Source organism: Saimiri boliviensis, chromosome 15, assembly GCF_048565385.1.
Source record: "Saimiri boliviensis isolate mSaiBol1 chromosome 15, mSaiBol1.pri, whole genome shotgun sequence".
Lineage (NCBI taxonomy): Eukaryota > Metazoa > Chordata > Mammalia > Primates > Cebidae > Saimiri > Saimiri boliviensis.
In genome coordinates, this window is record NC_133463.1 from 23524373 (window position 1) to 23546347 (window position 21975).

Sequence of the window (21975 nt, forward strand, 5' to 3'; positions counted from 1 at the left end):
GTGCTGGGATTACAGGCTAGAGCCACCGCGCCTGACCAATTGTTCCTATTTTTAATGTAGCTCTAGTTTTTATTTACACACCCTTGCACATTTAGCTTTGTTATTTTCTTTGGCCATGCTATTTTTCTAAATTGAAAAGCAAAATTTTAACAGTAAAACAGAGCAAGCAAACAGATAATATACACTGTCTAATTTAAACGCTTTAAGTCAACCTTTAAAACCTATTTTAATGGCTAAGTCACTGCTCGAATTTTAAGTATCTTCAGCATTGACTTGGTTTCTACAAGAACTTATGGCATTCTTGCTAAAAACAAAAAGAAACGGGAATTATTTTGTCTTTTAATCATGTTATTATTTTCAGTTTGTATGTACATTAAATACATGCTGTATGTGTTTTGTATCACCCCTCTCTGAATATGTACCAACTTACATCCATGAGTTCATACTCTACACAAACTCCTAGCAATTGCTATTCTACTTTAAATCACAAAGAATATAGCATCCTTTAAAAAGTGCTATTTAAATAATTAATCTTCAGCTAAGAGTTACCAGAAGACAGTGTAACTATTTCAGAAAGTATGACTAGTTCCTCAGGATATGCTACCTACATTTTGAATTTGTGGAATAAAGGAAAACAAGGTTCCTAAACTCTCTGTGTATTAATCCTACACGGGCAGCTAAGCCTCCCTGGCAAGTAATTACTTGGCATTGTGGTGGCCCAGTGAGGTGTACTGCTAACAATGCGAGCAGGTTTACGAGATTTGTTGCTCCATGTGAAAATCTTGTTAAGTATGCTCAAATCAAGGACAAATCTTTGGGCAGTATCAATCAAATGAAAGAAAAAGACCCATTCAGGGCCCCTTAAACAATTTCTTACTTAGACTGCTAATATTACAGCCACAAACAGGACCTGAAAGTCATTTAAAAATTCTCCCTATCCAAGATCTTTTGTTTTGGGGAAAAGTAAGCTGAAAAACAGGAATAGGCACTCTGAGTAAGAGTAGTTTATTTTTAAGACCCCATGCTGACTGCTCAGAGGGAAAGGATTAAGGTTAAGCTTTGCAAATTAGCTTCCTATCTTGAAGGAAAAAAATATGTGGAAACATTGTTTTTTAAAAAAATAAAACAACAACAACACATAAACACATAACCAAAAGTGTTATCCAAATGATCTGTACAACTTGTGAGACACAAAACTTCCATTACTGTGTTTTCTCCTCTCCAAAGGGAGCAATATCATCAATAAAATAGTAACTTTTTTTAAGCTTGAAGGCCCTATCACTGGCTGCTGATGTGAAATATCAAGTTTTAGGATTTGGATGTGATTTTGATGCCAATTAAGAAATAATATGGATTACCAAGAGAGATTGTATACACATAAAGTAAATCATGGTTCAACTACTGCCTGAATGATCTGAAAAAACAAAAACAAAAACAAAACCCCTCAAACTTGTGGTGGGACTAATCGGGTCATTTTTACTGATTAGATATGTGACACTTGACTGTGTTAATTTTCTCCTTACTTAAGAGATTCCCTTTCAACACCATGAAAATAATTCCCAAGTAGAGAATAAAAGAAAGAACTTCATCATTCCAAAGATTAATTTTGACTGTGGAGAAAACCCAGTGAATCCCAAACATGAGCCAACTGCCAAGAAGTGGTACAAAGAGGGAGGAAGAAGAATAAAGCCAGCGTGGACCTGGCCAAATTGGCTTCAACACCAAGGGGCTCATGTGATGCAAAGAGAAAGGCTAAACAGCCAAATCCAGTCGAAAGACCTATCAGGATTTCATTTGTAACCACTCTCCTACCTCCCTCCATTCTAGTGTTCCAGCCACTTTTAAGGCTTTTATGATTTTCTACCAGAGGACTGCAAAATAATTCGCTTTGCTATTAAATTGGTCTTCCAAATGTATGCTTCCAGCATGTCCCTCCACTGCTATCATGTCCTTCCACCATGTCCCGCTCTCATTCATGGCATCCCCACGCCCACAGAACAAAATCCTGGCACTCAGTGCTCTCACTAAGCCTGACCAATTAGAAGACTGGTGTTGCCAGTTGATGGGTATGCTTTTTGGACAAATAATTTAATTTTTCTGAGCCACATTTTTCTTATCGGCAAAAAGAAGGAGCTCATTGGGTAAGTGTGAGAAAGCAGTGTAAACCACTAAAGCTGAATAAAGGTGTAGTCTTTTTGTTACTAATTCAACACATTTTTTGCTACTCTTCTTCTCCAAGTCTAATCCCTTAAATATACTTTATCACTTTCTATCCTTCTGATTTCTGCCACTGGTAATTCTCTGTTTCCCATTCCCTCTCTGCTACCTGGAACAACAAAGTCTGCACAATTTCCTGCTCCCTCCTCTGAACCCCCAAAGTAAACAATAAATGATAGCTCTTGTCCATGTTGTACTACAGAGCATTTCTAGGTGGTTCACGTTGCTGCCCTAATAGTCCTGTGATTGCTCCCATTTTATAGGTGCTTTTTCCAAGGCCACAGAGCAAGGAAGGTCCAAAGTTGGAGGTGGCAGGCCAGTACAGTGGTGAAGGAGCTGTGATGATTGCTGTTCACTCACTGCATTCCCTTTTATATTCATGAACAAGAACAATAAGGCTGTGTTCAATTAAACGGCAAGAATGTACATGTCAGCTGTATATTTCTGGTAGTGATGGGCCTGGCTATTAAAGGAAAAGAGAGAAACGTTCAAGATATGGCCAAAGAAGAGAGATGAAGGATGCCTGTTCAGCTGACATTTGAAAAAATGTATTTCGGTTTGTTTTGAGAGTTTAGATTCTATGCCACTCTACAGCATCCAGAAGTTATATTCAGACACATACATTATTTCATCCTTTTGATCTAACTTGGCATTGATATACAAGGAAGAATATAAATCAGGGGTCTGTCCTTTGGGATTAGAGTGGACATCATCACTCCAGAGCCACCACTCACACAGCCTGGGGCTTGGCTCTGTCAGTGTGGCTAGAGCTGCAAGGTGGTTGAAGGTGTGCTTTGGGCTTCACTCATCGGTCAAATAGTTGAAAACTGGGGGTTCAGTGCTACCTGTTCATTAAAACCCATTCTGTTTCTTCCTGGGCACACAGCAAGGCCACACCTCCCAGCCTCCCCTGCACTGGACCATGTGACTGAGGTCAATGTCACAGATGGAGGTATGTGCCTGTCTCAGCTTGGATTACAAAGCCTCCCATTCACACCTCCCCTGCTTCCTTCCCTCCCCTAAAATGAAAGCTAACGCTAATGATCCCAGAAGCTTCGAAAGCTGCATCATGAAAATGACACTACTATTATCTGTACCACCGAAATATGCCCAAGCCAAGCAAGCTGGAATATCTTAACTCTAGATCACTAAACAAGAGACAGATTTTTATTGTGTTTGTGCCATTATAGTTTAGACCTGTTTGTATAGTTTAGACCTGTTTCACCTACCCTAACAAATTCTGTGTTTCCTTGGGGCCCCAGGCGCATATATGTACTGCCTATATTGAGTTCACAGTCTAGTCACAGTGTTGCTGTCATTGAATTGTCCTGGAAGGCAGGAGAAAAATGAATCAATACAAAACTCAGAGCATCATTTAGAACAGAGGCAGACAGCCTTCCTCTCTAAAGAGACAGGGAGTACTTCCAGCTTTGCAGGCCATATCATCTCTGACACACATTTTTCCTTATGTTTTTATTTTTTTTTAATTACAATTTTAAAACTTAAACAACATTCTTAAAGGCCCTATAGAAGCACGCCATAAAACAGATTTGACCTATGGGGTATGGTCCATCAATCCTTGGTCTAGGGTTTTAAAAACCAAAATAAAAATATTTCATAAGACGTGAACATTATATAAAATTCAAATTTGGGAGCATTAAATCAAGTTTCATTTATTCATTTATATACTGTCTGTGGTTGCTTTTGCACTACTAGGGCAGAACTGTGTACTTATGGCAAGCATATGGCCCACAAAGCCTAAATATTTACTACCTGATGCTTTACAGAAAGTGTTTGCCAACTCTTGGTCTGGAGGTTCCAAAAGATAGATCATCCTGATTAAGTAAGCAGATTTCCTGCCACTAAGTGAGGACACTGGTGTCCTGCTGCTCTGGTACCATGCTAAGAGTTCAACTTCTAAATCAACCACCATGTAAGAAAATCCTCCATCAAAAGAGCTTAGAGTTCAGTGTTGTTCCCTAAAGAAACAACAATCTCTACTGGTGAACTGAACTGTTCTGATGAAATGAGCAACAAAAAACTGCTTTCAGTTCTTTTTTCCTCAAGGTACCGAATGCTCACAGCAGCACACCCACAAGCGACGCTGTTTAAACTCACTATGACAAGTGAGATCCTCTTAGAAGCCTAGCAAGTTACAAAACAAATACTCAAGAGAGCAAATACAAGTTCAATAGGTGGCACATGCGTTTCTTACTATGAGTTGTTGCCATTAGTAAGATGCTGTGCATGGCCTTTTCCATTCATGAGCAATTTAACTTTTTTTTTTTTTTTGAGACAGGATCTTGCTCTGTCACCCAGACTGGAATGTAGTAGCGTAATCATAGTTCACTGCAGCCTTGACCTCCAGGGCTCAAGTGATCCTCCCACTACAGCCCTCACAAGTAGCTGAAACTACAGGCACATGCCACCACACACAGCTAAGTTTTGTATTTTTTTTTGTAGAGACAGAGGTTCACCATGTTGCCCAGGCTTGTCTTGAACTCCTGAGCTCAAGTGATGTACCTGCAACAGGGCCAGCTTCCATCTCTACAAAGTCCTGGGATTATAGGCATGAACCACCATGCCGGGCCAAATTCATGATACAATTTAGTTTTTAAAACAATTCTGCAAGTCGAGTAACTGGCTTTATGGATAAGAAAATTGAGGCTCAGTAAGAATAAATAATTTGTGTAAGTTCAAAGAGCTGAAAAGTCAGAGCGTGGATTTGAGTCTAGATCTACTTGAATTCAAGTCTGATTATCTTTCTATCATACCATAAGGCACAGCATATACTTGCATTTCATAAATTTGAGGACACTACCACCATTTTACTCACAGGCCACTATGCAGGAATTCAGGCATTTGTTTATTTTTTGACAGTCAAGTCTCACCTACATTCAAATATAACTGATATTTATTGAATATTTGTTTTATGCCAGACATGGTGCTAAGTATTTTTTACATTTGGTCTCTAACCTCTCCCAACTCTCAATTCTCTCATCTATATAATGGGCTTGATAATAGCACCTTTAGAATATTAATGTTGAATTAAATGAATGTTGGGCATATATAAAACTCTTAACAGGGCCTACAATTAAACATGCTAAGCTTTACATTTCCTTCGTGTTCATGTTTTTTTGTTGTTGTTGAAAATGAAAAGTGAATAATTATATTTTTAAGATCCATTCTGGCCCGGATCACTATGAGACACAGGCATGAAACAATAATAAAAAGATAGTGTTGAAACAATCAAGTCACTGGGTGCAGATATCTTGGGTAATCCTCCCACAGAAGGGGATCATCCCTGAAACATCAGCACAATTTTGATTTGAAATTCGAGTTTTGGATGTCTATTTTGATAATAATTGAATTACATTCTTTATTATTTTCAATGAAAAAATAACCCAAGACTAGTTTTTCTCAATGAAATTCAGGAATCTGTTGCTAGTTTGAAAGCAACTTTTAAAATGAAGTAAACCAAAACAGCTAGGACAGATACTATTTTAAGCATCCTAATTTACACAGCATTCAGGCTCTTCAATTTCCTAACATCTTCTTCGTTTTCTGCAGCTATGGCTGCACAGGACCCAGCACCCTCTTTTTGTCCCCACCACCTTTGTTATAAAACAGGACTTTCTTATAACACCCAACATGCCTTCTTCCCACAGCTAGGATTACATGGAAGGTGGGACGTTCTCAAACTTTTTTTTTGTACACATTGCTGTAACATGCCCTAATTTTGCATTATATCAACTAGATCCTGTGTCCTTTTACTGAATGGCCTACTCATTGAGTTGCCTAAGCTACTGTGACTAAGCTACTTCTCAAGTATCTGGTTCCCTTAGAGACAGAACAGCGATCACATTGTCAGGCATTCATTCTTTATATGCATGTAGAGTAAGGTTCAACCACATGCTCCCTTTGACAATGCCCAGGACAACACCAAATCTGTGCTCCTAAAAAGAAATCTTGTCACATAACTCCTTTAAGACTTTTCTTCTCAGTGCTCTGGGGGAAACAAAAGGAATGCAAGACATTCTGATCAGCTTGGTTATTATTACTGTTTGGAAGAATCCACATTTTTACAAAGCTTGATGATCAGATCTGATAGAAATCATTAGATTTCTAATGATTTCTCATGAGGAGATCATTAAGTAAACTTCCTTGCATGCTTCCAGCTACAATTCAACATCCTAAGCCATATATCTTCAAAAGTCACCCTGCTAGGAAAAGAGACCATCAGGCAATGAGACAACAGGCTGACCACAAGTATTCAGTACAAGGAAGGTGCTCAGAAAATGTTTAGGAAGAAATCAAGCTAAGAGACTATGAGGGGCTTCTAACCCCAATCTGCGCATTGTTGACTAAGAATCTGCTATCTCCAGCACTGACTAGTACCCCCAGGTCCCCTGGGCTCACCTTCCAGTGGTTTCCTTGCCTGGTCCAAGCAGTTGTCTAATAAACATCTCAAACTTGTCCAATACTGAACTTTTCCTTTTCTCTCCAAATTGAGCTCTTTCCTATTTCAACAAGTATCTGACTATTTTCTCAGTTGCCCAGGACAACAACTGGGAATCATCTTTCACTTCTCTGTCCTGTTTACTACCCACCACTCCAATCAATACATATCATTTCCAAATCCAGTTCTCTACCTGCAGTGTAATCCAGAGTCCAGTGAATTCTTTCCATCTCTACTGCTGGTGCATCAGATCACTGCTATAACTTCCTCTCTGGACCCCCATTCTACTTCCTCTACCATTAATTCTTCATACGTAGCTTAAGTAATCTAAAAATGTAAATCAGATCTTCTAATCTCCTCCATTGTGGTGCCCTGATGACTTCCCATAGCACATGCAGTGAGATTAACCCTGTTGACTGCGTGTGACTGGGTAGCCCTTTGGAGCCTGCCTTCATCCCTGATCACATCTTGTTGACTCTCCATCTCCAACAGTAAGCTTGGTCCCACTGGCCTCTGTCCTTTAAACAGCAAAGCCTTTCTTGCTTCTGCACTTACTGTTTCTTCCACTTAGAACACCCTTTCTCCTGATGACCACATGGTAACTTCAAGCCATTCAGACTTCAGACCCAAAGTCACACACAGGAAGATCTTCCTCAGAAGCCTGGCCTTCTGAAGTTCTTCCTCAGCCCCATAAACTTATCAATGAAGGATAAGCTTATATTTAAGAAACTCAAATAGCCTGCACTTTGGAAAATATATAAACTTGACTTTTGGAAATTATATGAGATAAAACTTTTTAATCACATGACCTAGACTGAGAAAACAAAACTAAACAAACTACTGTTTGATAAAGCCTCAAAGTTCTAATGACTGTTGACACATTAAAAAAATTAAACTCATGGTATTTGTAATACAATATTTAGAGAATATTTGGTTTAGACATGAATTAGAAATTGCATGAAGCCAGGGGTTTCTAGGTGAAGTGTAAATTCCACGTGTAAGCCAATAATTTATGGCCAAAGATTGAGAGGTCAGTAGGTCATGGGATGCCTAACTCCTTAACTCTTAGCTGGACTCTTTCATTGGCTAATAGAACACTCTTAGATAACTCTCTTCTGCATCCGTTTGACTCTTAGTGAGAGCTTTTAAATATTTGGGACTTTCTGAATGGTTTTCAAATGCTCATTTTCTAAGTGCCTACTCTTTTCAACACTCTTGTATGAGTTACAGACACCAGTGTTCTCCTTAGGAGACAGGATTTTATAGTGGCTAGGTTAAGAAGGTCTTCAAGGTTCTGCCTACTAAATACATGTTGATATTTCAGATATTAATCTTTAGTTTTTAAGTATTAGGTTTTTTTCTAGAAATAGGAACAGGGATATACTGACAGAAGAAATAATACAAGAAAAAGCACAGCTAATATTTCTTGAATTCCTACTATGTGGTAGTCACACAGGAGAGACCATTTGGCTGACTGATTCTATGGCTTTATATTTTATAATCTGCATTTTTATTGTCTTCTCATAGAGAATTTGCCTAACAATAAGATGAGATGTATTGTGTTTTACAGATATCTTATCTCAGAACAGAAATTAAAATGGTGGGGTATGATGGTTTCAGCCTGTTTTTGATTAGGTGTATCTTTAAGATGATGAAAAGGAACGCTGGGCTGTGAGGCCAGATTCCCCAAACTGCATATCCATAGCAGGCACTCAGTGTGTTATTTGTTGAAATAAATATTTGTTGAAAGAACCTGGTCAAATTTGTAATAATAGTATGCACATTTTAAAGGTATTAATGCTAACACTTAATTGTGATTGACTGCTGGAGTCACTGAGCCATAATAAGAATCCAGTCTCTAATGCTCCGAAGTATTAACTTAAAAAAAAACTAAGACTTACAATATTATTTCTTTAAATATTAAAATAAGAGCATAAAATATTAGCAGGATAACTTGAGAAATTACCTATAGCTACTTTAAATAACATTTTTACCTGGGAAAGACTTATGAAATTATCAATATGCCAAAAAGAAATTCCAAAGTTTTGGGATACCCAACTGTGCAACACTAAAACTGAAGTTCCACTCATGGAAGGTGGTCTGTAATATTATTCTTTATCCATAATAGCAACATAAGTACTGTACAACTCTAACATGGGTGAATTGTTCCTACTGCCTTTCGATCAATCCTACATACTATTCAATAAATTTAACCCAAGTAGCCAAGAGACATATAGAGACATTCATAGCAGAAGCTTTTAAGATAAAATACCAAAGCTGCTAATCACTGAGGACAACAGAAAGTGAAATATTTATTTCACTTAATGTTAGGGAATAAAAAGACAGAAAAAATAAAAAAGAGAACACAAGTATCTTTCTGTGTCACTTATGTACTTTGATGTTTCATCCTATGATAACATTCAATCACTTTTATTCACTGGGGTCTGAATAAGCATGAATTTAATTGCATAAAGTGAATCTTATTGCCAAAGATCTAAAAAATAATCTCTACTTTGGCTTATTTACATATTTTTTACCTTTCATATATATTTGACTATGTAGTTATTTTCCGTTTATATTTTAAATTTGTTACTTAAAGTTAAATTACATTCATTTGGACAATAAACAAATTAGAGGTATATTTACTCCAAGGAAATTAAAAGCTGATGCCTGTTGGTACTCACCCTCCCATATCTGTTGGCGTAGGACCCAGTAAGCAAGGAGTGGAAAACAATGATTGTCTCATCCAAGTCCCAGATGAACACTCTCTACAAAGGAAGAACCAAATCAATGTGTCTTTGCCTTGGCTGAGAAAGCTGTTACTCACTTAACTTCAATATGAAAAAGTCATCTTGAAATGGGAGACGAATGAAAAATCTGAATTTATTATTTCTAAAAAAACACAACTGTTCCAAAGAGTATCTCCTAACTTTTCTCCAGATATAACTTCAGGGAAGTGCAAGAGGATAATTACATTTGCAATGTCAATAGAAATACAGGAAAGAGATAATAATGTATGTCCTTCCTAATTCTGTAATATAATTTCAGTCTCAGTTATGAAAAAATTAAAAAAAGAGCTAAAACTAGACTGTCTATAACTGCTGAGATGGAGATGTGCAATTGATCAAATATCATTTATCTTTTCCTTATCTCTGATACCTGTTCATTAAGAAGCACTAAAATAATGAATCTTATGTTTTACTCTTAGCAAGCCAAGTATTAAAATTGCACACAAAGACTAAAACCTTAAATTATCTATTCACCTTATATTACCTATTGAGCTGCTTATCAAAAGGGTGGGATATACATTGTTCTTGGCAGGTATTTTAAACCTTCAGGGTATACACTTGGTCTTAGCCAAAAGGCTGAGAAGCGATCTGCAGGGTATAGATATTTAACAGCATACACATATACAGTTTAATGGTATTAATTCTAACACTTAATTGTGATAAACTGCTGGAGTCACGGAGACACAATAAAAATTCAGTCTCTAATGCTCCAAAATAATAACTTAGAAAAAAAATTTAAGACTTACTACAATATTTCTTTAAAGATTAAAATAAGAGAAATAAAATATTAGCCGGATAACTTGGGAAATTACCTACAGCTATTTTAAATAACATTTTCGCCTGGGAAAGCATCACTCTTGCTCTTAGACATACTCTTGAAGTATTTAAAATTAGACCTGAAGGAATTCATTTCAAAAAGGTCTTTGGGACATCACAAAAGCCTCCCAAGTTTGTTTTACTTCTTCCCATTCCCACTCATACCAGTACATATTCATATACATAGATTCTTCTGGAAAATTTTCATGTTTTCAGCCAAAATAACCATGTTTTTCAACCAACGAATTTCACTCTGGCAAAGAGCAGAAACTTAACTGCAGTGGATTCAAGGCATGAAATCTACCACCCTTTAAGTTCTTACTTAATCCTTCCTGCCTTTGAACTCCATTAAAACATGTCTCATTAGGCGATTACTATTTCAGTTTAGAACATTTCAGGTTTTCCTTTCTCAATATATACAAGTGTGTCTTTCATTTCAAAGTGAATTTTATGGCTGGGTGTGGTGGCTCATGCCTGTAATCCCAGCACTTCGGGAGGCCGAGGTGGGTGGATCACGAGGTCAAGAGATCGAGCCCATCCTGGCCAATATGGTGAAACCCAGCTCTATTAAAAATACAAAAATTAGCCGGGCATGGTGGCGCATGCCTGTAGTCCCAGCTACTCAAAAGGCTGAGGCTAGAGAATTGCTTCAATTGGGGATGCAGAGGTTGCAGTGAGCTGAGATTGTGCCACTGTACTTTAGCCTGGGTGACAGAGTGAAACCCCTTCTCAAAAACAAACAAACAAAAGAACAACAACAAAAGTGGATTCTAATTTTTAATTTTATTTTGTATTTTTCATTGGATACTCAGTAGATGTATATAATTATGGAGTACATGAGATGTTTTGATATAGGCATGCAATATGAAGTGAGCACATCATGGAGAATGAGGTATTTATCTCCTCAAGCATTTATCCTTTGTGTTAAAAACAATCCAGGTATACTCTTTTAGTTATTTAAAAAATGTAACTAAGTTATTACTGACTATAGTCATCCTGTTGTGGTATCAAATAGTATGTCTTATTCATTCCATTTTTTGTGCCCTTTAACAAGTGGATTTTACTAAATATTTTTAGTATGACACTTAATTGAAATGGCAATAATATAGAGCAGCATGACAGAATTTTGTTCAAGTAGAATTGCATAATTTACTATATTTCTTTAGAGAGAAATAAACAGATGCTTTGCCATATAGTTCACAGGGAAGAAAAAACAAATTATTGCTTAACCTGCAGTTAATAGAGAGAAAAAATCACTTTATCGATTGTTAATATAAAAAGACAGCAGTAACAAAAGCATCTGATACCTTAATCACTGCTGTTTACATAGCAGGTATGTAAAACCACCAGTTAGCTATTAAGACACCTTCCTATTTACTTGGGTGTTGGGAATGACATACCTCAAGATCAGAATCTGGGGGAGGCGAAGGATTATTGTTTCTTCGGCCCCGTCCACGTGATTTCCCATCTGAACCTCGACGCAATCGATCAGAATCTGAATCTTTAATGGGTGTTGTTGGGCTGTGGATTGTGCTGTATTCTGTAGGAATATAGGAAGGACTTTCATCTTTTATTTCCATCACCATGGTGCCAAGATTAACCTTGTTTTAATTCATAAGGGGAGTTTCAACAGTAAAGCACATTTCATTCTGCTGAAATCCTACATTGTCTTTTACTTGCACTGGCAAATAATTTATAAGATATCTAATTCCAAGATTTGTTTTGAAAGAAAGTGTGATCAGGTGCATTTAAAATTTAATTGAAGGTGAGAGGCAACAGGTTGTGCTAGGTTGCCTGCATCTTCTGTGTGGTTCTCTGTGATTAGAGAATGTTCCCCACATCTTTCCCTATTTCTCTCCTTCATTTCATTCACAACACCTGGTCACACCGAGCAGCTCATATATTTGCCTCAGCTGCGGCTCTCTCAGCTTCAAAAAGGCTTCTGGTGCATACAAAGAAAAAAGGAAAACCAGCTCTGGGGCAGGGAAAACTGAGTCATCAGGAAGATTTTCTTTGAAAATTTTACATTACCTATTTTCTCCCTCATTTTATGTGAGGGCAAGTGAGTGACAAGATACAGAGGGCAGATACATGGACAATACCCGTATTCCACACACCATCCATCCCTGGCTCTTTCTCTGTCCTAGTCTGTTTGAACCAAACATCCAAAACCAGGCAACACATTAAAAGTAGTCATCTGGGTAACTCAGAGAAGCCACTGAAATAATTACATAGAAATCACAAAAATAAATAACAACCCCCAAAAGGCTCAAAGGAAGAGTCAGGCAGTGGTGTGGAGCTAGGGAAAATTCTTATCCGGTGTTTAGACTGAATAAAAAGCCATTTCTTGCACCCATTTGGTACTTTTTAGTCTAACGAATGCGTACATCAGAGTATCTCCTCTTCCCCCAAATTCCAGATGTCCAATAAGCTGCCTCACCCAACAAGCTCTTTTCCAGATTTCTGTACCAGATTTGGTTTGGAATCTCTCTAAGATGAGGAGTGATTCTTCTCACTACAATGTTGTTGAGGTTGGTCTATTTCACCAAACCAAAAACCACTGAGGAGAATTGATGCCTGGTAGCCTTTATTAATGTACTATCAGCCTCAACTCTATCAATAAGGCCATCCACGTGTCAAATTGCTCGGTCTCAGGATTATCTCCTCACGCTTAAGTGCTTCTCCAAAGCCTTGAGTCAGAGTAAAGACAGGAAAAGACTTTGACAGAATACATTTCTGTTTCTAAACCACAGGAGATAGCTCTACACCTCCTGTTTAATCTTAAAACCTACATAAATTCCCATTACTTGCAGAAGACAGGTAAGAGTCTTCTTCTATAACAAACAAGACGGCAAACTTCCTCATCTAAACAGGTCATGCGATTCTCACACCCAGAAACCACCAAAGTGACCTATAAGCTTATTAATTACAGTCAGAAAGTATGAAACAACTCCACCCCATTGGTTAGTTTATTATTTCGGATACATTTTGGGGCTGACTCATCTCACAGAATCGTTAAAATATAATGCGGACTAGTCAGTTAATCATTCTTTAAATCTACATTAAAATCGTCTTTTATTACAGAGGTAAATAACTAGAGCATCCTCTCAAGATGTTACAAACTGAGCATCTCTCTTCCATGTTTTAAAGATAATCAGCACCTCCAAATGAGTAGACTTTTAAGTAGTCAAGTGGCCTCAAAGCTGTTCTTTGAGGAAAAAGTCTTGGTCTTCTTTCTTAAAAGATATTCTACAATGTATATCTCCATGCAGAATCAGATATTCACCATCTAAGACAAAACACATATCAATCTCTTTAATTGTTTTGATACCAAGGATTCATTTTACAACCAGTACCATCACCATCAATTCAACCTGCACTTCAAGTACTTTACTACAAAGTCTATCTTGAATTGAGAGCTCTCTGGCTTTTGGAATTTCATATCTGAAGAGAAGCTAAAAGACATCGAGCAATGCAAGTCGGCATGTTACATCTTTTTCCTTGACTTCCTGACGTATAATTTTGTTCTAAAAGTTATTTATCTTTCCTAGGTTTTGTTAGCCTAGATTTCCTCTTATTGATGGCGCATTCCTTTATTCCCTAATGTTTACTTTATCCCTACTTTAAAAACTCAATCTTTTAAAAGAGAGATGGAAATCTCTATTTTTTTTTGAAACAGACTAGCTATAATGAAATGAGTTACTTTTGTAAGCTTCTTCCAAAAGAAAACAAATTCATTCAGCAAAGTACAAAGGGAAAGTTTTAAATCATATAAAGTTTTTTCAGGTGAAGAGGGGAAAAAAACTCTAAAAGATAAACGACCTGACACCTTTAAATATTAAAATACACGCACACCCCTACCTTGCAAGCCTCCACTTATAGAAGGAAGATGAAAATAAAAGTGATGCAAGCTAGTTTATTTTTTTTTAATCCCTTCCTCTTCTATGAGGTGGAATTAAATGCTTCTATTCTCTTAACCAGCTTTCCAGACTCTAACTTCTCTTTCCTCCCCAGTGCAAAACAACTCAAATACTCAAATAATTTAATCTTCTAATCCGCTCACAGCTTGTGTTTCACTAAAACCCTCTCCAAATTGTTTAACTTTACCCCTACTAAGATATTCATGGTGAAAATATTTTGGAGGGGATTCACTAATTTTAACAAACATGGAGTGAATGCCAGGTTCACACCATGCAGGCACTGTACCAGGAGGATGAAATATAATGATGCAGCAAATAGACAAGGTTCCTGCCTTCTTGGAGCTTAAAATTCAGAGGAATGCATTGACTTGTGGACAATAATGAGAAATTACAAAGTCATGCGGAAAAGGTGATGACACATGAAAGACAGAATGCTAGGAGAGCACAGGAAATCCACATAACTCAGATTTGCAGCCTTATAGAAACTTCTAAAGACAGAGGACAAATGCACCAGTGAAGAGGGAATATGATAGTGTTCTGGGCAGGGGTGTAAGTATGTGTGAAGGTAAAGCAAGAGGGGGGGTGCAGGGGGAGAGCGCAAGCATGTTATGTTTAAGAAACGAAAATAAAAATTCAATCTGACCTGAGTCTACAGAAGAAGAGCACAGAGATGAAGCTGGAGTGGCAGGTAAAGAATTCAACAAGGGAATGGAGGCTCCCACTCCACGTGGCAGGGTACTGGAGAGGAGACTGGGAACGGGAGACCGGCCAGGAGGATAACTCAGTGATCCAGGTGAGGGATGGTGCTGCCTCGATGCAGGCAGTGGGCATAAGGAGGTCTGAAGTGTCACGAGGAGGTAAAATCAATAACTAAGCGGAAAGGAAGAAAGATGTAGTAAAACATCATGCCCATGTCAGTTTCACAACTGGGTGGAGATCATAATGCTAGGTATGGGACTTAGGAAGAAGGCGGCGTTACAGGGAAGAGTATAGGTGAGAATTCAGGTTCACTTTGGACATTTTGAATTTGAAGGGGGCTGTGGGCATCCAAGTAGAGATGTCCAGTAGGCTTCTAGACTGCTCTGAAGCTCCAGAAAGATATATGGGCTAGATTTAGGATTGGAAACTGACACCCATATGTAATTAAGGAAATTAGTGTTGTTAAAGAAATGCAGTGTGTGTAGAAGGGATGGGCAGAGAAAGATGGGTGAGATTTGAAGAGTAAAACCAAAGTCAGTGTATAGTAGATGAAAAAGATGTCAGGAAGGAGAGCGTGATGAATAACTTCAATCACCCAAGAGACAAGTAAAATGAAGATTGAAGCCAAGTACTTTAGATTTAGAGTCAAGAAGTACTTGGTCTACATGGCAATAGTACAGTTTCAAGAAGGGAGAAGAGTGAAAAAACATGGGATAAAACTCCTAAACTGTTATTGATAAACCTCTGATGGCCAAATCTAATAATTATGTTTTTAGTCTTCAATCTCATTTGGCCCTTTTGCAGCTGTGCTGACCACTTGATCCTTTAAAGCATGTGCACATCAGAATGTCTTGACTTCCCTTTCTTCTGCTTCACACTATCCCTCATCAGTCTCTTAGGAGACTTTCTGCTCTGCCCAAAGTGTCAATATTGGTGTTATCTGCATCGGTGATATTCAAAGTGCTGATCTGGGACAAGATACAGATTTTACATCAGGACATTAATCAACACAATGTTTCCTTCATCTAAAAGTCTTGCTAATATTAAAAATATAGTCAGCTGAAGAAAACAGTACGTAACATGGTTGATTACTTAGTAACATGGTCGATTACATTCTGAAGCAAATCCTTTGTTATGCTGCACTAGTAATAAACAGTTAGTGGACAGGCTGTCAGTTGATGGGCTATATTTTGAGCAGCAGTGCCCTGGAGTTTCTTCCATGGCCCTCTTATCTCACTGTAGACTCTTAATGCTTGGTGATTTTTGCAGGAGGAATTTAATTGATGCCCTTGAAGCTAATAAATTCTAAAGCTTTATCTTTCAATCCCCTGACCCGAGTATCCCACTATTTCTAGACCTTTCTACCTGAGTATTCCGTGGACACCATTATTAAACTTGTACCAAAGGAATCCTCTATTAACAAGTTTAAGTAATGGTACCAGTAACTATCCACTTTTCCAATCCAGAAACTCCTCAGTGTCCCCATCAAATTAAGGACTAAGTTCTGTGGTTTTTACTCCTAAATACTTTTGCTCTAAGTTGAGGTTCTCATGATCTCTTGCCTTAATTCTTGCAGCAGCCTATTTCCATGATTGCTATGCTATGTCTTCCACCTATTTTCCACACTGTCATCAAAGAGAGCGGCAAGACCCTTCTGCTCCAGCCTTACAGTGTGGAACAGGAAGGACAGTCTAGATTTTAGGGCACTGAGCTATGCACTCAACTGCCACATTTTGAGTTTTGACTGTACTACTTACTAGTAGTATTACTTGCTCTTTATTTAGCCTTTACATGGCTCAGCTTTTTCATTTGTAAAATGGGAATGAATGGGGGTAAAATAATATACATGTGAAGGACTTGGAGCTGCACATGTCACTAGCACTCTACAATGTTAGCCACCTGCAAAAAAAGTCTCACTGAGTCATCCTTCAATAATCATATCTCTAACTGCTATCTCTTCATAGTGTATTTCAGATGGGCAAACTTAATTATCTCAGTTCTCTGAAAGTGCCATGATATTTTAGGCCTTTACACTTTTGTTTTTTTTTAATTTTTAGATACAAGACCTTGCTCTGTCACTCAGAATGAAGTATAGTGTTACAACTATAGCTCACTGCAGCCTCAAATTCCTTGGTTCAAGGGACTCACACTTACTCTCTCTCTCGCTCTCTCTCTCTCTCTAGCACTACAGGCACACGCTGTGACATCAGGCTAATTTTTAAGAAAGTCTTTTGTAGAGATGGGGGTCTTGCTATGTTGCCCAGGCTGGTCTTGAACTCCTGGCTTCAAGCAATCCTCCTCAGCCTCCTAAAGCACTAGGATTACAGGCATGAGCCAATGCACTTGGTCCCTGTCTCCCTCAACTCCTTAGTCTTTTCCCTGTCTGTCTGAGAAATTCCTATTAGCCTCTGAAGATCTAGCTCAATAATCTTTGTGAATTCTCTAACTTCTGGCCCCTCCTTTGCAATTATGTACTCTTATCTCTATTATAAAATTATAAATTGTTTGCAATTATTTACATTTGCAGTGGATAATAATTTGATGAAGTTATTTGAGCAAATGTCCATCATTCCTACTCTGGAAAAACAGAACACAGTGGTATTCATGTTTGCATACTGAGAGCACAGTAAGTGTCTAGAGTGCAAGGCGAACATTAAAAAATTGACGATGGAAAGAATGTTTCTTCAGCCTAGTGTTTACTTTATTAAAGCCATAAAGGTTATCTAATTATTTCTACAAGACAGCAAAATATTTATAAATGAGAAATAGCTGTAATTAAAAGCTCATTTAAAAGTCAATGTTGACATATTGTCATAAAATATTAAAATCCACATAAGATAATTAAAATTCTACATTTGTAAGTACTACAGATTTCCACAAATTCTTCAATATTAAGAAGAAAAACAAAGAACTGGAACTCAAAAAAGTCCATCTATTTCCACTGAGCTAGTAACTCCTCTTTGAGACTTGGGGAAGTTACTTCCATTTCTTCAGTTCCCACTCTTTTTTTTTTTTTAATTTTAGGTTTTGGGGTACATGTGAAGAACATGCAAGACTGTTGCATAGGTACACACATGGCAGTGTGATTTGCTGCCGTCCTCCCCCTCACCTATATCTGGCATTTCTCCCCATGCTATCTCTCCCCAACTCCCCACCCCGCACTGTCCCTCCCTAATTTCCCCCCAACAGACCCCAGCGTGTAGTGCTCCCCTCCCTGTGTCCATGTGTTCTCACTGTTCAACACCCACCTATGAGTGAGAACATGCGGTGTTTGATTTTCTGCTCTTGTGTCAGTTTGCTGAGAATGATGGTTTCCAGGTTCATCCATGTCCCTATAAAGGACGTGAACTCATCGTTTTTGATGGCTGTATAATATTCCATGGTGTATATGTGCCACATTTTCCCTGTCTAGTCTATCATCGATGGGTATTTGGGTTGGTTCCAGATCTTTGCTGTTGTAAACAGTGCTGCAATGAACATTCGTGTGCACATGTCCTTATAGCAGAACAATTTATAACCCTTTGGATATATACCCAGTAATGGGATTGCTGGGCCTACTCTCCGTTTTTATCAAATTCATGACAGCCTAGTTTACTTAGCTTTAAAATTCTATTACCTGTGGATGTACAAACTTACAACAGCCTCATAATGATTAATTATTTGTGTCTCTCTCTCTTAAGTAGATTAGTCACCTTTATATTAATCTATATTCATATTAGTTTACATAAAAGACCTCAAGCAACTCCAACCCTCAAAACCCAACACGGTTTACTTCTTACTATGTCTGGCCCAAATTCCTTATCTGGTTTTATTTCTCATGTCTACCTTAACATGCTGTTTTCTTATACATATTGCCAAATAGTTTTCAAAGGACTGTATCAATTTAAATTGTGTCTGTTTTACCATAACCTTATACACACTGGCTGTCATGGTTTTAAAGTCATTGCTATTTATCCTACACAGAATAACAGTGCATGATTTTTAATTTGCACATATTAAAGATGCTTGTATATATTTGCTTAAAACTTATATTCCCTCTGTGAACAGTCCAAATCCTTTGGCAATTTTTAAATATTCCTTTATTGATTTATACAAAACAGTTTTAACCCTTTTTACATATCTGCAGATACTTTTCCTAGCCTGCTATTTCCTTAAATTATGCTTTCCTTCACAGAAATGATTCATTTTTATGGAGTCTTGCTGCACAGCATGAAGGCCTGGTTGGCTCCTTGAAGATTTAGGGATAAGTGCTCACATTTATTCTAAGGGTAGCAGAGGCTTTCTGATCTAGCTTTACACCTCTGGGACTGTATGTGCTAGTAGTGGTTGCAAAGGAAGGAGAATACAGGGTTCCTGCAGGCTCCCATCTTTGTGCTTTGGGAGGGTGGAGGCCCTCCTCGCTCATATCTAAGTCTAAGTGAGGTGAAAGACTACTCTCCCTAAACAGAAGTAACTGAACTCCTAGCTGAGAAGCTCCTCTCACCACATGTACAATGACATTGGATTGAGGCCAGGGCAGCTACAATCTCTGGCTAGACCCTGAATCTGTCTGTTAAGACAATACAGCTTACAACATAAAGTACAGAGCTTTTCATCAAATCCTTAGAAAGATTATCTGAATTTAGTGAACATGAGACAGGCTAATCAATAATTATATTCTATTTGCCATTATGGGAGAGTCAGATAAAAAGAACAGAGCATATCACTTCCCTAAATGCAGATACTATCATGTTCAAGACTTAAGCCTTAAAGCACTTTGCACAAGTGAGCACGAAGTAGATATCAGACAGCAAATGACTCTGAGGCATTCTTGAACTTTGAGACTCTCAAAACCAACATAAGTATATGCAAAACTCATCTTAACAGATGGTATACCAAGGCCAGACCAGGAAGACAGAATGTAGAGAGGTTGAATTCTAAGTCAAGAAGGAAAGGATACCATGGTTCCTCCTTGGCATTCCCCATATAGAAACAGATACATCAAATTTGATGACATTGGCCCAAAGAATCATATACATCTACCAGGCATATTTTTGCTTATGATTTTAAAACTAGTTTTTCTATGGGGGAAAACACTGTTCTGTGAAGCTGAGCTGAATTACTTTAAGGCAAGTAAGTGGGATTTAGCCTTACTCCAGGAACAGACAAGGTAAAAAACAAATATAATCAAAATTACCCAGAACTTCTTTAAACCAGCTTTACTGTGAAAGTCAAAGGCAGTGAAACTATCCCATGGGATGGTGGGGGTACAGGTCACAGCTATATGATGGGGCATGGAGACTAACTTACCCATGCTATAAACATTTAATTCTCCTTTTGTGTGTGTATGTTGGGGGTGGGGATGGTTCCTATACTCTAGAACAAGGCTCAGGAAATTTTTCCTGTCATACAGTAAGTATCTTAGGCTTTCTGGGCCACATGGTCTCTGTTGCAACCATTCCACTCTGCTGTCACAGCAGCACACAGAAATGCATGACAAGTTATGAATTCTGCTTGGGTTGAAACATGCACCAGAAATATACATCTTATGAGTGATTTTTTGATTTCATCTCTAACATAATGGCCAGGTGCAGGCACCAAGTCTGCTGAACCCGATGTAAGATGGGTACTGTCCCAGGTCTGGGTCCCTGGGCACACTTGTTTATCAGGTTCTTTGGAGTCAGCTGAATCTAAGGGACACAACCCCAACTCACTTGAGCAGACAAGCATACCAGTGACACCAGAAAATGAGCAAAGCTGAGTTTCTGAGAAAAGACCCTACTGTTGTCAGGCTGTGCTGTTAGCTATATAAGAAAACCAGGAAATTCAGGTGAAAAGGTGAAGGAAAAAAGGATATGTAGGCCTTTCACAGTGAGCACTCAGATTTTCTCTGACTTTAAGTAACCTCTAATAGTTGAATCTGGCAAATGTTTTTAACAAACCCACCTCTAATTCTCTAGACAACATTGCATAAAATGGATTCTCCTCTTCGGTAAGGCAGTTAGAGTGAAGGGCTGGCCAAGGTTCAACCTCTACAGTCAGAGATCCTCAGAGTGAAAACCAAAATTCCTTTTATTTGTAAAATTTCTAAAGCAATTCAAGTGGTGGCCTAAACTTCACGCACGAATTCTCATGTGGCTGAGTACAATACCACTGAAACCAAATGCTCACAATCCGGAATGTATATATGTGCACACATGCATTCAGCTAACTTACTTTTTTCTGAAACAAGGAGAGCAACGTTGGAAAACTTTTCATTTGCCATTTTTTGGTGGGGAGGAGACAGGGTCTCACTCTGTCACTTAGGCTGCAGTACCATATCATAATCAGTTTACTGCAGCCTCGACCTCCTGGGTTCAGGTGATCCTCCCACCTTAGCCTCCCAAGTAGCTGAGTCTACAAGTTTGCACCACCATGCCCAGCTAGTTTTTTAATTTTTTTGTAACTTTTATAGAGATGGGGTTCTGCCACGTTGCCAGGTTGGTCTTGAACTCCTGGGATCAAGCAATCTGCCTGCCTGGGCCACCAGAAGTGCTGGGATCACAGGCATGAGCCACCACACCCCATGAAAAACTCCATTAAAATGATCTCTATAAAATAGTTCTTTAAAAACAGTCTTCAAAAACAACTCATTTTAAAGCAGCTGCAAAACAGGTCTTCTTACCTTTGCACTGGATCTAATCTATCTACACTACTCTTTACTATTGCAATTCTGGGAATGAATGGGGAGGTTTTCCTATGTAGTGTTGTTTATTCTGATAATGTTTTTTTCTTGAATGGTCATTAACGCCATCTCAAACTCACAATGGGCTGCAACCTCCAATACTGTGGTGGTTCCCTCTGTCCCACCATTGGACACTTTTCTCTTCCTATAGCAAGGGTTTGTGGTATCATCACTCAAGAGGCATCACTAGTAAACATTTTGCTCCTAAAAGTTTCCAAATATCTGATGCATTTTTCTGTTCACTTTCTTACAAGAATCCTTATACCTCCATCCCTGCTAATCTGTGAAGATGGTGACTGCTGCTTGGACTCAGTCTTAAACATCTGAAAGAGGAAAATAAGCAAAGTTTGTTTCTGCAGGGTGTTTTATCTC

General features: G+C 38.2%; 1 protein-coding gene across 8 annotated transcripts in view; it reads right to left on the reverse strand.

Moving 5' to 3' along the window:
• Positions 1–21975, reverse strand: part of EYA1 (EYA transcriptional coactivator and phosphatase 1) — a 340778-nt gene that overhangs the window by 59804 nt on the left and 258999 nt on the right. For all 8 annotated transcript variants that reach the window (XM_074386773.1, XM_074386775.1, XM_074386774.1 and 5 more), the window contains 2 exons: positions 11682–11821; positions 9361–9444 (listed from right to left, as the gene is read on the reverse strand). In XM_074386773.1, the coding sequence (XP_074242874.1) occupies positions 9361–9444; positions 11682–11821 (224 nt within the window). The remainder of the gene's footprint in view (positions 1–9360; positions 9445–11681; positions 11822–21975) is intronic.